Source organism: Armigeres subalbatus, chromosome 3 (genome assembly GCF_024139115.2).
Source record: "Armigeres subalbatus isolate Guangzhou_Male chromosome 3, GZ_Asu_2, whole genome shotgun sequence".
Lineage (NCBI taxonomy): Eukaryota > Metazoa > Arthropoda > Insecta > Diptera > Culicidae > Armigeres > Armigeres subalbatus.
This window is the reverse complement of record NC_085141.1, coordinates 312,942,610-312,956,396: the sequence shown is the minus strand read 5'-3', so window position 1 is coordinate 312,956,396 and position 13,787 is coordinate 312,942,610. Positions and strand designations below refer to the sequence as shown.

The 13,787-nt window shown below is 36.1% G+C and overlaps 2 protein-coding genes across 4 annotated transcripts in view; both read left to right on the top strand.

Annotated features, from left to right (window-relative positions):
* The window catches only part of LOC134225324 (low-density lipoprotein receptor-related protein 1), a 701,179-nt gene that overhangs the window by 119,334 nt on the left and 568,058 nt on the right, over positions 1-13,787 (top strand). The gene's annotated exons all lie outside the window — the stretch shown is intronic.
* On the top strand, positions 3,137-5,024 carry LOC134225294 (uncharacterized). 2 transcript variants are annotated; one of them, XM_062705250.1, is made up of 3 exons: positions 3,137-4,095; positions 4,177-4,573; positions 4,644-5,024. In XM_062705250.1, exons 1-3 carry the CDS (start codon positions 3,272-3,274, stop codon positions 4,875-4,877), a joined length of 1,455 nt encoding a protein of 484 aa, XP_062561234.1. In that variant the 5' UTR covers positions 3,137-3,271; the 3' UTR covers positions 4,878-5,024. The 2 variants fall into 2 exon arrangements, with proteins under 2 accessions (XP_062561234.1, XP_062561233.1); XM_062705249.1 differs by having other exon boundaries at positions 3,137-4,573; positions 4,644-5,023.

The window sequence follows — 13,787 nt, the reverse complement described above, 5'->3', positions numbered from 1 at the left end:
ACCTTTAGATATTGTGATAGCTGAGTACAACGTATCGTATGCCTGTAATAGCAGACGTTTTGAAGGTATATTTTCCTGCAGATTCTCTGGTAAAGTATTCAAGCGATGTTGCTGCTGTTTCCTGAAAACTTTGAATTTCCAATTATCTTGATAATAAAAAAAAAAAAAAAATCCGTAATCCTTGAAATCCGAAAAAAAAAGCTCGGTAAACCCTGAAATTTCAAGGAGAGGTAACTAAAATGTAAAAAGACAGGAACACCGTCTTCGACCAGAGGTCGTACAGACTGAGCACTTAACACTTAGCATGAGACAACGGACAGGACACATAACACCCAGTGGACCAGTAGAGAATTTTTCGATCACGAAAAGTTTCATCCTTACCGGGGGGAAATCGAACCCATACTCCCTAGCACATGCGTCTATACGATTGACGTCGCTAACCGCACGGCCATGAAGCCCACAATAACTTGGAATTATTTCTAATGGATATGTAAAACACGAAAATCTTATGTATCTAAAGTTTTTTACGTATCAAAGTTATTGGGAATCCCACGACATTTCTAGATTTTTATGTCAAAGCTGTTCAAGTCGTCACTGGATGTATTGAAATAGCTGTTTGGTAGGCCAACTTGCGGACAGTTGAACAAAAACAATAACTTTTTTGTGTTTGACTGTAAGAATAGAAAAAAGTTAGCCCCCCCTAGGATTTTTCCTTAGTTACGCCAATGGTTTTATGTGTAGACAGATGACGGTGCCATGTATTGCTCTTTTAATATATTGAAATTATAATTGAATTGACCAATTTTTCATATCGGATTTTATTAAAAAATATTTTAATAAACATTGTGAACAAATCATTAATTTATTGAATCATTATAATTGATTTATGTATAATTTTTTGATAACTGTGGCAGTATGGAAACCCTACGCATGCCTCCTGATATTTATTTCTTATGTTGTGCATAAGTATATCGAGCAACAGATAAATAACATTCAATTAATGACAGTTCTAAGTGATAGTGATATATTAGAGTTTTACGAAAACAATAACAAATAATCAGTCGGAAAAATGTTAAATTTAATTTCAATTCATTTCTTCACAGTTTAACATCTAGAAGTGATTATTTTGAAAAAAATTTCGAATATTTTTTGATCGAACAATCCAAGGGTAGCAGGTAATATATAATACTATTGTTTTGATTATAAATATCCGACTATTGGCTATTTTTCAGGTGACCAATGCGAGGATTACACATGAATACAATCTGAGCTTACCGTATACAATTTTCAGCAGCAATTTGTTTAGGGCTCATCTTGTAAAGGATTCGACGGATAATCTCATGCCCATGATTATTGGAAAAGTGCTACCCTCTAGGGTCTCGAAATATAATACAATGGAAAAATTGGACTGTATAGTGCTACATTTGTTAATGGTTATGTACATGAAAAAGTTCTTTGCTTATCTATACTTATTACATACACTGATAAATGTGTGCTAATTCTCAAGAGAAATCAGAGTTAGCTCGGTCGGAATTCGAATGCTATGGTGGAATTGAACTTTTAGCAAGATTGCAAAACAAATGCAAACCAGTGAAATGAAAATACAACATTTTTTTACATTTCCATCCCGTGTGTTTTAATTGTGTTTCAAAGTTATCTTTACATTTCTTTATTTTGTTTTTATGATTTAAATGGGTTATATGTCAGTTATATCTATGGAGATTTGAAACTTAATGTTTTTATTCAGTATAATTGAAACACTGGGCATGACGTTTGAAAGAAAAACATTGGAGACAGATCTATCACTGTTTAAAAACGTACAGTTATCATCGATCTCAGATACAACTCATTAATAACCATTTTTATTATTTTTCTGATATAAGGATGTTGCATGTGTTACTTGGGACATGTTACATATAAATTGATTAGAGTCAGTAGTTGGGTTAGCGTTTAAATTGGATTTGAAAACTATGCAGTACATACTACGACGGCAATTAGCTCAGTACCCTAGTATTGCAACTTACAAAAGCTAAAAATCGTGCGGCAGCTTGAACTTTCTCAAAGTATGCAAAAATCTAACAAGATTTTTTTCTTATTAGAAAATCTAACCGTTTTCACTCCGCCAGAGACTTTATCTCTAGTGACTTTATTCCTAGCTAGAAATACTAGAATAAAAGATTGGCGAAGACGCCATCTTGTTTCCAATCGAACTGTCAAAAGCGGTTCCAATTCGACTTGTTCACATTTTGCATCCATAAGAAGCAGGCAAAAAGTTCAAGTTCTGCCAGTATTATTTTCACGTTTGCATGCATTATCGTACGTTGCCATTTCGACAGTTTTTCACTCCGCCGGTCTCTGGCTATAGGGTTGCTACTCCTAGCGGGATAGTTGCTGTCAGAGAATTATATTGCTGTTTTGCTGTAAAACATCATGCGGACATCATCAGAAGCACTTCTGGGTTGGTTGCTGTTGGTAGATGTAAAGGAGCATCAAAAAGCGTGAATCGATTCTTGTCATTTATCCCTAAAGACAGTTTATAGAAGTTTTTTTTTCAAAATGGCAGAAAATTCAATGGCAATGTGATAGCAAAACACTATTTGCCATGGTAGCGTCTGCAGCCATTCAGGGGTAGAAAGTTATATTTTCTTGCGAGATTCAAACATTTGGCTGTAGTATAAAAGTTAATGAAAGGATAATTTTCAAATCTCTGGCATTCTGAATTATCTTTTATTTCAGTGAGTTTACTCAAAATCAACATTTGTCAGCTGATACGGTATTTGGTAAAATAAATTTATGCGCATTTCCAATCACTAACAATTTCACTTGATGTTTCAATCGCTTGGATAGAGAATGTGTAAGTCCAATACAATCACATTAAGATAGATCTAGAGTGATTTGCATTCTTTGTATACTCTCATAATCATCGTAAGAGTCGTTATGTTCAATGATGGTTTCGTCCAAGGTAAGAAATTTTTACCGCGTGCCGTTGTGCGCTGGGATTGCCCATGCTACGGTAAACATAGCTAAAAGCTACCAATCAAGTTCATGAGAAATCTACCCCCAACTTCGGTGCATACCTATACGAATAATGAATATTGACACAAAATGTACCTCCATAGTAGATCTACTGTGAACATGGTAAAGAGTTTTTCAGTTCAGTTCAAGTAAGCCGATCAATCGTAGTTATTTCGTGAAGTAGTTCTAATTTCCAAACAGTGAGCAGCACTAGTATTTGCGTGTCTATTACCGAATAGTATTTATTATTGCCAGTATGAATTACTCTACCTCTCGGAATGGGTCCAACACTTGCATGACGGTTGTGCCTTTCAAAGGAGGTCGCTATGCAGGCGATTATCGACCAAGAAGACGCATCATACCAAAAAGGGTCTGGACCCTGCCAGTCTGGGCGCGTGCGGTCGAAAATCCAGAGCAGAGGAAAAGCGTTACCGCTGACGGGAAGGAAAACTGCGCGAACAAGCAATCGCCTTCCGGAAATACACTGGAAGACGATTTGGAGCGGCTGATTGCCGCCGAAGGAGACACCAGAGGAAAACATTTGGCAATTGGCGAGAGAAAAAAGATAAACGACATGATCATGGCCACGATTCGAGATTCCGACGGTTATGTAGACAGTTTGCTCGGAAAAGATATCGATGCGCTCGAGAAGCAATGCAGACCGCCACCACAGAAGTCGTACAATGCCAACGATTTCACTCAGTGTAAGTCAGTTCGGGAGAGTATTAATAAGAAGATAACACATTCTGCTCCAGAGAAAAATAAAAAATACAGTAAGAGTGTATTTGTTGCCCCGAATGGGGAATATATCCTTTATGAAGATTCGGAATATGGTGATTATATTCCCGAAATTGACGAAAGAGGTGCGGCAGCAAATCTGTTGAACACGGAAGGTGAAAAGCTTCAACACCTGCTCGAAACAGCGGATAATCGGATTGATGAAGACATGTTCTCCCCAGATAAGTGCGGGGATATGTCCACTTCGACCGAAAACTGTGAGCTGACGGATGTGTCGCCAGAGACTGGAGAGCAATCTGTGGTTTTGCCACCCCATGCTTTATCGCACTCGGAGGTCGACAGGTCAGCAGATAAGCCCGAAAAATCAACATCGGTTGATGGGAAAGCTTCATTTATTTGTTACAATCCGGCGGAAATCTTTAGGCATAAGATTTTCAATCCCGCGCAACCCCCACTAGCAAGCTATCCAGCGGGTTGTTCATACGGATTCAACGCCTATGAGGAAAACCCACATATCGACAGTACCGCATCGTCCTGTGATGGAATGGGCAGTTTGGAAACGGACAACCAGAAGCTTAGACAAGCCGTTAGTGTTGCAGAAGAAGAGGCGAGGATTGCTCATGAGCGGTGGGCCGAGCTCACGAAACAAATTGAGGAGGCAGAAGAGGAACTGCAGATCAAACGGGCCTCCGCTTTGGCAGTTATGAATAAGCTGGCGAAACAGATTAGGGACAGGGAGTCCATCCTGGAAAAGCAGATGCGCTTGATCGAACGCTTGGAAGGGATGATATCGGAAAAGGACAAGGAACTCGAACGATTGGTAAGTTGAATGCGTGTTATTTTGCTTTTTTTTGCAATTGACTAATTCGATTATTGTTTTTACAATGCAGAAAAAAGATTGCAACGAGCAGACACCCCCGAACATGGTTCCCTCCGAACAAGTTCGCAGCGAAATTTATCAACGGGTGATGGAGCTCTATGCGAAAAACGTCAAACTAGCGATGGTAAACGACGATGTGAAGAGTTCCGCGGAACAGAAAGATAAGCTTCAGGCAGAATTGGACTCATGTCACTCGGACCTAGAGGAAGTCGCAACAGGAGGCTTTGCAATGGATGCGCAATGATCCGCTTTTGATTGAACCGAAGTTTCGCCTCAAAGTTTGTCTTGAGATGGATCAATTAGTCAAATGTTGTTTCGTTTCGTCATAAATAAGTGATACATTTTCGTCCATAATAAAATATAACAGTTTTTGAAGACGAACCTCTGATTTGAATATTTTTAAGCATACCGATACGAATACCTTCTTCCCTTCTATTTTTTCTTTCTTTTTTGTATTTAGTTAAAATAACAGTTTTAGTGGGGAAAATTCAATTTGCTCAAAGAGATTTGTTTAAATTTTAATTCATTACAATAATTATTGTCTCTCCTAAACCTTTCCTTGAATATTTGTAATGGTCTTATAATAATTATAACTATTAATCAAAGTCTAGATGGCATTGCACACAAGTTGCTATGATCTAAGATACGTATATCTAATAACGTTGATTGAACCTTTGCTCGTCGCTACATTAATCACAACATATAAATTATTTTCTCCCATTTGTTTCTCTTGCATTATTGTACCTCGAAATTAATTAATTCCTTGGAAGTCAACGAAAAACTGATCAACCCCAATGCGGGACGACCTCGTGCCACACACACAGAAGACAAATACAGGGCGCTTGGCGCCTTCAGGCTGTATCTTCTCATATGTATCTTGTTGAACTTTCTGCCGCTCCGCAAAGTTGTCCTCATTTCCTTGGTGCCGAGACCCACCATAATTGTTGCACTCTATCACATTTCTTTGCGTACATCATCATCATCATCACGACAGATGACGTAGAATACTCATAACTGCGAACGGGTGATGGGCGTAATGTTTATACTATGGTATGCAATTCAGGTTTTTAGTAGAAATATCGTAGACTTAAATTCATACCCAGTTATGATGCTTCTCATCATATTTGTTCTCAAAGCCTATCACGAATGAGAGGTATTTTATTTATTTTATTTTAGTCTTAGTAAGGGTCCGTTAAACACGTTCGCTCAAATTAACAGCACTTTTGTGCTGAGCTGCCTTTTGTTTCAGTGAAGATCTTAATTTAAATCTAATTTAATTCAAATTAAATCTACACTGTAATTAGTTTTCATGGGGAAAATATTTAAACGAGCATTAGCATAAGACAAGTTCCATTAGTTAGCAGTTATCATAGACCGCTGTATGGAAGTTGTTTCCTGTTGCGTTCTGTAAAGCTGAAATAGGATTAATTGGGCTTATTTCACGAATCGAGTGGCGTGAGATGAGAAGAGTCATTCTTTTTTTCCAATCTATCTTTTATTTGGGAGGCTCAATTGGGAGTTTTGGGGTACCGAAAGACTCGTGGTTTGGTCAAAAGAGTCGCTTCCCTCTGATTTGGATTTTTTTCCTATGTCGGTTTCGTCACTCGACACGAGCAACATGAGTGGTTCGTTTCATTGCGAGAAATGAATGCGCATCCAAGTGAAATTACGTTCTTCAGTAGCTGTTCTACTGTGAACCGCATCTAACCAACAACGGATTGGATATTATCAACGTCGACTTCGGAGGCACGTTCACCTTAATTCGGGATATTTGTGCCATCGCATTCACATCCTCTTCACGCTAACTTTCACCTACTCAGTGACTGAGTAAAATTGTATTGAGAGAGCTCTTTCTATCCCACGGAAATTTTACTCAATTTCCGTCAAAAGCAGGACAACTCAAAACTATGAGTAATCCTGCTTTTGACGGAAACTGAATAAAATTTCCGTGGGAAGAAAAGAGATGGCAATACAATTTTACTCAGTCACTGAGTTAGAGTATTTCATCGCAAACCTGACGGAAGAAAAAGTGAACAAAAGTGGAAAGGTATGTACATTGGAGGGAAAGGGATGTTCGGTAAATGGGCCCTTGAAGAGGGCATACAACGCATAAGCATACAAGAGCCTATAGCCCCTTACCACATCGCAGTATGAACAACATAATACACTGAATGTTCAGGTATCTGGAATGGTTTCTACTCAGTAAGTGTTAATAATAAACTGTTGGTTACATACAGATGATAAGAAGTTTCATAATCCTATTCACTCTCAAATAAAGACAATTCAATTCAATTATTCAGAACTATCACAGACAAATGATTTAACGCGTTGAATATTTGCTATGTGATAGTTGATGTCAAAGCCCTGACTTTTGACTAAGACACTGCAATTCTGTTTAGACTGATTAGCTAAATAGCTTTCAACTACCAGATATGGCCCTCGGATTTACATTTTTATTTGACGACATGAACCCGACTTGAAAGTTGACAAGACTAAACGATCGATTGGGTAGACATTTTCAAAGGTGTCTGATTGTATATATTAACATCCCTGATGAAGATACGGAACTGAAGTTTTTGGGAAAATAAATGATGGATCAGGCATCAGGATCAGTTCTTTACTCATAACATGTTGTTTGGTCTAAGATTATTTCGTTAATTTTTTTAAAATTTTACCCCTGACCCATCATAAGACTAGTTTACTGCCGCTAACCGCAAGTCGAGCACATCTGTATATGGGCGTCCATATATAGATGTGCTCGACTTGCGATTAGCGGCAGTTTAGTACTATTCCATTCAATTCCATCACGTTTTGCAATTTTTACATATGTGTATTTCGACCAACTGTAAGGCCGTCTTCAGTGTCTCGTGCAGTTAAGGTCGGAATACGTATCTGTAAATATTATAAAACGCGAGGGATTTAATTGTACTAAACTCGTTTTATGACAGGTGAAGACATTCCGCTAAAAGAGCTTAAATAATTTTCTATAAATTTTGGTTCAGATAAAGTTTAAATGATTACTTTTTTCTTCTGTCTTTTCTATTCTTCTTTATTTCTTTTTCTTGCTCAGGTACTCACGTGTCAGCTTCAACATAATGTAATGGTAATGGAAATTTTCCAAAAAAAATGCATGCCATCTATCAACAAAAAAAATACATTCATATTTTCCTAAAACAAAAAAAGTGTTACGAATGGATATCATATTGCTTTGCTTCAATCCTGACGCAGAATTCATTTCGAAAATTGAATTGCAATCGACTCTCTACATCTCGATGTTCTGTATCTCGATATCTCTCCCTATGTCGATGGTTTCCTCAGTCCCTTCAATCTATACATACATTTGGGCGTCTACATCTCAAAAACCTCCCTATCTCGATATCTCTCTATCTCGATGTGTTCTGATCATATTTTGTTCAGGATTCACTCTCCTTATGTCGATATGTTAAAATTTTTAGGCTACTAGACCGTCTTTGGACAATAACAAAGACATCAACAACAGGAAACGAGATTTGTTTTGTTGTTGTTTTTCATAGCAACGAGCTTTTTTTGGATCTAGTAGCCATTCCAATTTTACTTCCATTCCTCGATCTCTCCCTATCTCGATAGTCCCTTCAATATCGAGATGTGGAGAGGCGACTGTATAGTTATCACTAGTCAACCCGGCAGACGTTGTCCAGCGTAGTAGGCGAAAATGGGCAGCCCTTACTTTGCACCGTTCAATGTGCAAAAATGATCCATAAAAAAAAGAAAAACGATCCATAAATAACATCTGAGTCTTCCATAAAACGCTACCATAAATCCATAAAATAGTTCAGGAGATTCCATAAAGAATAATTTTATGATCCATAGAACTTTGAAAAATGATCCATAAAAACTATATTTGGATGCATAAAATTTCAAATTTGCGCAATTTTAATACTGATGATGATTCATAATTTCAGTAATATGATCCATCATTTTGGTATATTATCCATAATTTTGATAATGTGATCCGTAATGCTTGGAAAGGAGGCCAATGAAACTATATTAATTGATCCACACATTTTTTAAAATCTATGGATCATTTAGCAAAATTTATGGATGATATCACCAAAACTATGGATCATTTGAACTACGTTATGAATCGAATGGCCAGAATTATGGTTCATATGACTAAAATTATGGATCATATTACTGAAATTATGGCTCATCATCACGATTAAAAAATGCAAATTTGAAGTTTTATGGATCAAAATATATTTTTTATGGATCATTTTCCAAATTAAATTTCAAATTTTCAAACAAATTTCCATGTTAATGAAACATATTTCCCTATTAATTGCTAAATTTTAGCTTAGTTATGGATCGAAAAAATATGCTTTATGGAATCTCCTGAACTATTTATGGATTTATGGTAGCGTTTTATGGAAAATTAACATGTTATTTGAACCGTTTGTTTGAGAAACTGCATATGTAACATTTTTGGCCAAAATGAGATTTTTATATATTCTGAATCCTCGTTCAAAAATACGTATTCTGGCAAAAAATACGAAAGGAATGTATGAAAATTTTTTCGTTTGTTTGAGAAACTACATATGTCCACGTACTTTGAAGAGCAATTGTGGAGTACTGCTTACATTTTTTGCACAAAAAATGCCCCAGGGTGTTGAGTTTTACCAAAAAAATATTGATCTGTATCGAAGAAATCGAAAGAATCGGTACAAATTTGTTCAAAAATAGTTTTTTGTTGTTTTCTCGAAATAGTGTAAAATGGACTTATGCAGTTTCTCAAACAAATGATTCATTTATGGATCATTTTTCATTTTTTTATGGATCCGTCTTTATTGTTTATATGCAAAAATATGTTTGCCTGCGAAAATACGCATTGTGACATACAAATGTTAATTTTAGTTTTTTTACGATGTACTCAACCGCACTCGTAATTTTTGCATGAGGAAATTTCATATAAACCCGTCGGAAACAATAACGAACGTATCTGCTGAAGAAATGAAGAAAACTATCCATCCGTTTTTGATTTATGCGGATACGAACACAGAACATTTCAAATTTATTATATAGAATTGCCTTTGAAACTTTAGCTCGTTACATCTCAGGTCATAAAGAATGGAAGATATCATTTCTTACCAAGCAAACGCATGCTTTCTGTAAAAGGATAAATTACTTTAACTCGTACTTGACAGCTGTTTGCTTTCATTGAAGGAATTATAACTACAAGTGAGTTATTCTGGACAAACTGGAAAACTTCCAAAGAAGAGCTCACATTCAACAATGCCGTATCCTAGACAAAACTCTACTTCTAAAGAAGGAATCATATCCACCACTGCCTTATTCCGGGAAAACGTGCAAACTGTCATAATCTGGGAAAACGTTTATTTTAAATGAAGGGATCACACCCACCATTACCTTATTCTGATCTAACGGCTACTTTGAAAGAAGGAATCACATCCACCATTGGCTTAATATGGAAAAACGCTTGCTTTCAAATAATGCAACACACCCACAATTGCCTTAAACCTTAATTAAAGAAGGAACATCATCCATCATTGCCTTAATCCAGGCAATCCCTTCCAGACCAGAAGAACATAACTAAAACTGAACACAATTTCAACACATTGTGATAATTCATAACTTATTTTGATAAAATTTTCATCTTGATCTGCAATAGGCTTAGTTTCATGTTATTGAAAAATAATCTTGTTCAGACAAAAACGAAAATTTCTGATTGTTGGTTACAATCTGGAGACCTATTACGACCTGTGGAAATTTTCAGCTGTACAAGAAACAACATATTTTGTGTAGGGTCGGTGTACCGGTAATAGTGGTATTAGTGACAGGTCCAAATTGTTTAATTCATATCTATTGATAGGAATATATTTCCTGTGATGTAAATATATTGACAGAAAGCTGTTCTTATCTACTTTTCAGGAAAATATTGTTGATACTTCAAAATATTTTTTTTTTTCAAAATCGCTTCCTCCATTATCTGGTACATGGACAAGTAATAGTAGCACTAGCTAACTTCTGTTCCTATAATAGTGAATCCCATTGGTTTCTTATGGGATTCACTATTATAGGAACGCCTCACTATTATTGGTGCATGGGAACCAAAAAGTTAAGGAAAAAATATGTTTTTAGATGTTTTTCCGGAAAATTTGTAAACTTTTTCGCACATATTCACCTTTTTTCAGCAAGCGCTATGTTATGAAGTTATTTGTAAATATTAAAATGCACTACATCTAGCGAATATCGAGTTTCCACTATTACTAGTACACCACTATTACTGGCTCAGCCACCCTAATTGCCTACTTTTGGGCAATTCAGTGCCAGACATTTTGTGAATCATATTATGATAATATCTAGTGACACCAGTTGAAAGATAATGGCTACTAAGAACAAAATTTTATCAAAAAAAAGTTATGAATATCACAATGCACGATGGGCCACACCAGGAAATTAGGAGGAAAAAAATATTTTCACCTTAAATATGATATTTTAGGAACAAAGTGTCTTCAGCAAAGTCAAAGCTTATTATTTAAGCTTTATTTTGAAGTTTGTTGCAGTAGAGTGGTTCTACTACAATTTGAGATATTTGTTTTAACTTCTGTATCTGTATCTTATGGGGCCCTCCTTAGCCGTGCGGTAAGACGCGTGGCTACAAAGCAAGACCATGCTGAGGGTGGCTGGGTTCGATTCCTGGTGCCGGTCTAGACAGTTTTCGGATTGGAAATTGTCTCGACTTTCCTGGGCATAAAAGTATCATCGTGTTAGCCTCATGATATACTAATGCAAAAATGGTAACCTGGCTTAGAAACCTCGCAGTTAATAACTGTGGAAGTGCTTAATGATCACTAAGCTGCGAGGCGGCTCTGTCTCAGTGTGGGGATGTAATGCCAATATGAGAGAGAGAGAGAGAGAGAGAGAGAGAGAGAGAGAGATCTGTATCTTATAATACCACATTATACGATGTTCTAGAAACTTTTTCCATATTCAATTTTGAGGCACTTTGCTTTTTTGATTGTAACTTTTCAGCTTTAACTTTTAGCGAAGTGACGCCTTATACAAAGTTTTAGAGCATTAAAAAATGCACGTTTTGGCTACAAAACGGAGTAAATACATTGGTGGATTGGGGGAAAATGGGGGATCAATTTATCTCTGGGTTTGACAGAGGAAGGGCCAAGTATTTCTCTGCATATTTTGGAACTGAGAAATTTGAGAGAATTTGTGGTTTTTTCATAGCTTTAAAAATTGTATGAGGAAATCAAAATCATCAGTTCTAGAAGTGTTGTGAAACCGCAAATTCCGCCCAATTCGTAAAAATAAACATATTAATTCACCTAGCGGTAGCGATGCCTATCTCGATCCAATCGTTTGGTTTCGCCTTGGTGCGATACACATAATAAATAATTACCTACATTACGGCTCTTGAAAACGCTGTATAGCGAATCAAACAACCAAGCTTATATACATACAAACCATTTTCTTCATAACTTTTGAACGCAATGACCGATCATGATTATATTCAAAAGTGATCAACTAGGGTTTGTCCTCCGTAGAATGAAAATCGGTTAAGAATTACTATTTGGAAAAGTGGCTAATGTTTTTCGGTTTTTGTGCACACACACACATACACACGGACTGACAGACAGACAAGCTGAGTCGTTTGGTATATAACATCATGGGTCTCCGAGACTTCTATAAACAGCTCGTTTTTGGAGTTAAATGATAGCCTTTCGGTTGTGATGTGATATTTTGATCGTAAAAGTAAAACGGAAATCATTTCATATCAATTCATCCACACATATGTTGTAAGATATTCAAATCCAATACGATATTTAATAAATTAAATCTGCTAAAGGATAGGTGATTTTTTGTTGGCGCTTGGTGTGATTTGGCAGAATCCCGGCCATATATCAAAAAATGAAGTGGCAAACGACTTTATTCCAAATCCAAAAAAAAAGAGGTGGTTATGAAGAACGTCTTTTTGGAAAATGGTGCATTCTGTCAAGCGGCTTTCTGGGAAATGGTTCATTGTAGCAAATTGATTCTGGCAAAAAATATTCTGGCAAATATTCTGGCGAATGTCATACAACCACGAAATTTTGCAAGACTAATTATGAGATAAGCATAGAATCGAATGTCGAAATATTAATTCTTTTAAATGAATGTTTTTAACTTTAAGGGACGGTACGATGATACCCTTTACCACACCATCATGATTTATTCTTAAAAATAACTTGACACACCTTGCAGTAAAAAATGCACTATTAGAGGTAATATTTTAGTTATACACCACCATATATTCATATATTTTCTAAATTTTTCAAATTATTTATTCTATGACAAATGGGAAAAAGACGTCTTGCTTTCATTGTAGCTTGCTACGCTTAAAGTATTAAAGTAGCACTATATGGCCTGTTTGGCGAATTGTTGTGCTTATTGGTTACTTGCAGTAAGAAGTGAAAAAAGATAAGTGAATAAGGGAGAAATGAGAAATGAGTAGAAGTAATTAACAGTAAGATGTGAGAAATCAATTCTACCATTTTCCTTTTTTTCTTCTTTTTTTTCCTTATTACTTCATTCTTCTTCTTTATTTGATCATTCTTCTTTCTTCTTCTATCTTCCTTCCTTCTTTCTTCTTCCATTTTCCTTCTTAGTTTTTAATTTTTTCTTCTCTTTTATATCTTTTCTTTCTTACTTCTCTCTTATTCCATTTTATTTTTATTTTTTTATTTTTTCCATCTTCTTCCATCTTTTCGTTCTTCTTCCTTTTTATTTTTTGCTACTTCTTTTTCCATATTCCTTCTACTTTTTTCCTTTTTCCTTTTTCATTTTCTTCTTCTTTTAGGTAAAGTCTAGTTGCTTACTATTGAAGTTGATAACGGTCGACCATTGCGTTTAAAAGTCATAAATAGATTGGTGTATCGAACTATACAAAGCTGGTGTTATGTCTACATGCGGGCTCCACCCCACTACCCCGAATGCCAGTACCCCGAAAGTCATCACTCCGAATGGGACACTACCTCGAAATCCATTACCCCGAAAACATTTAGAATCTATAGTATTCTATTATTATGTTAAAACCAACATATATCGATGAATCGCAACAGTTTTTGACCAACCAGTTTAACCAACAGTTTTGATTTTTCTTCTAATT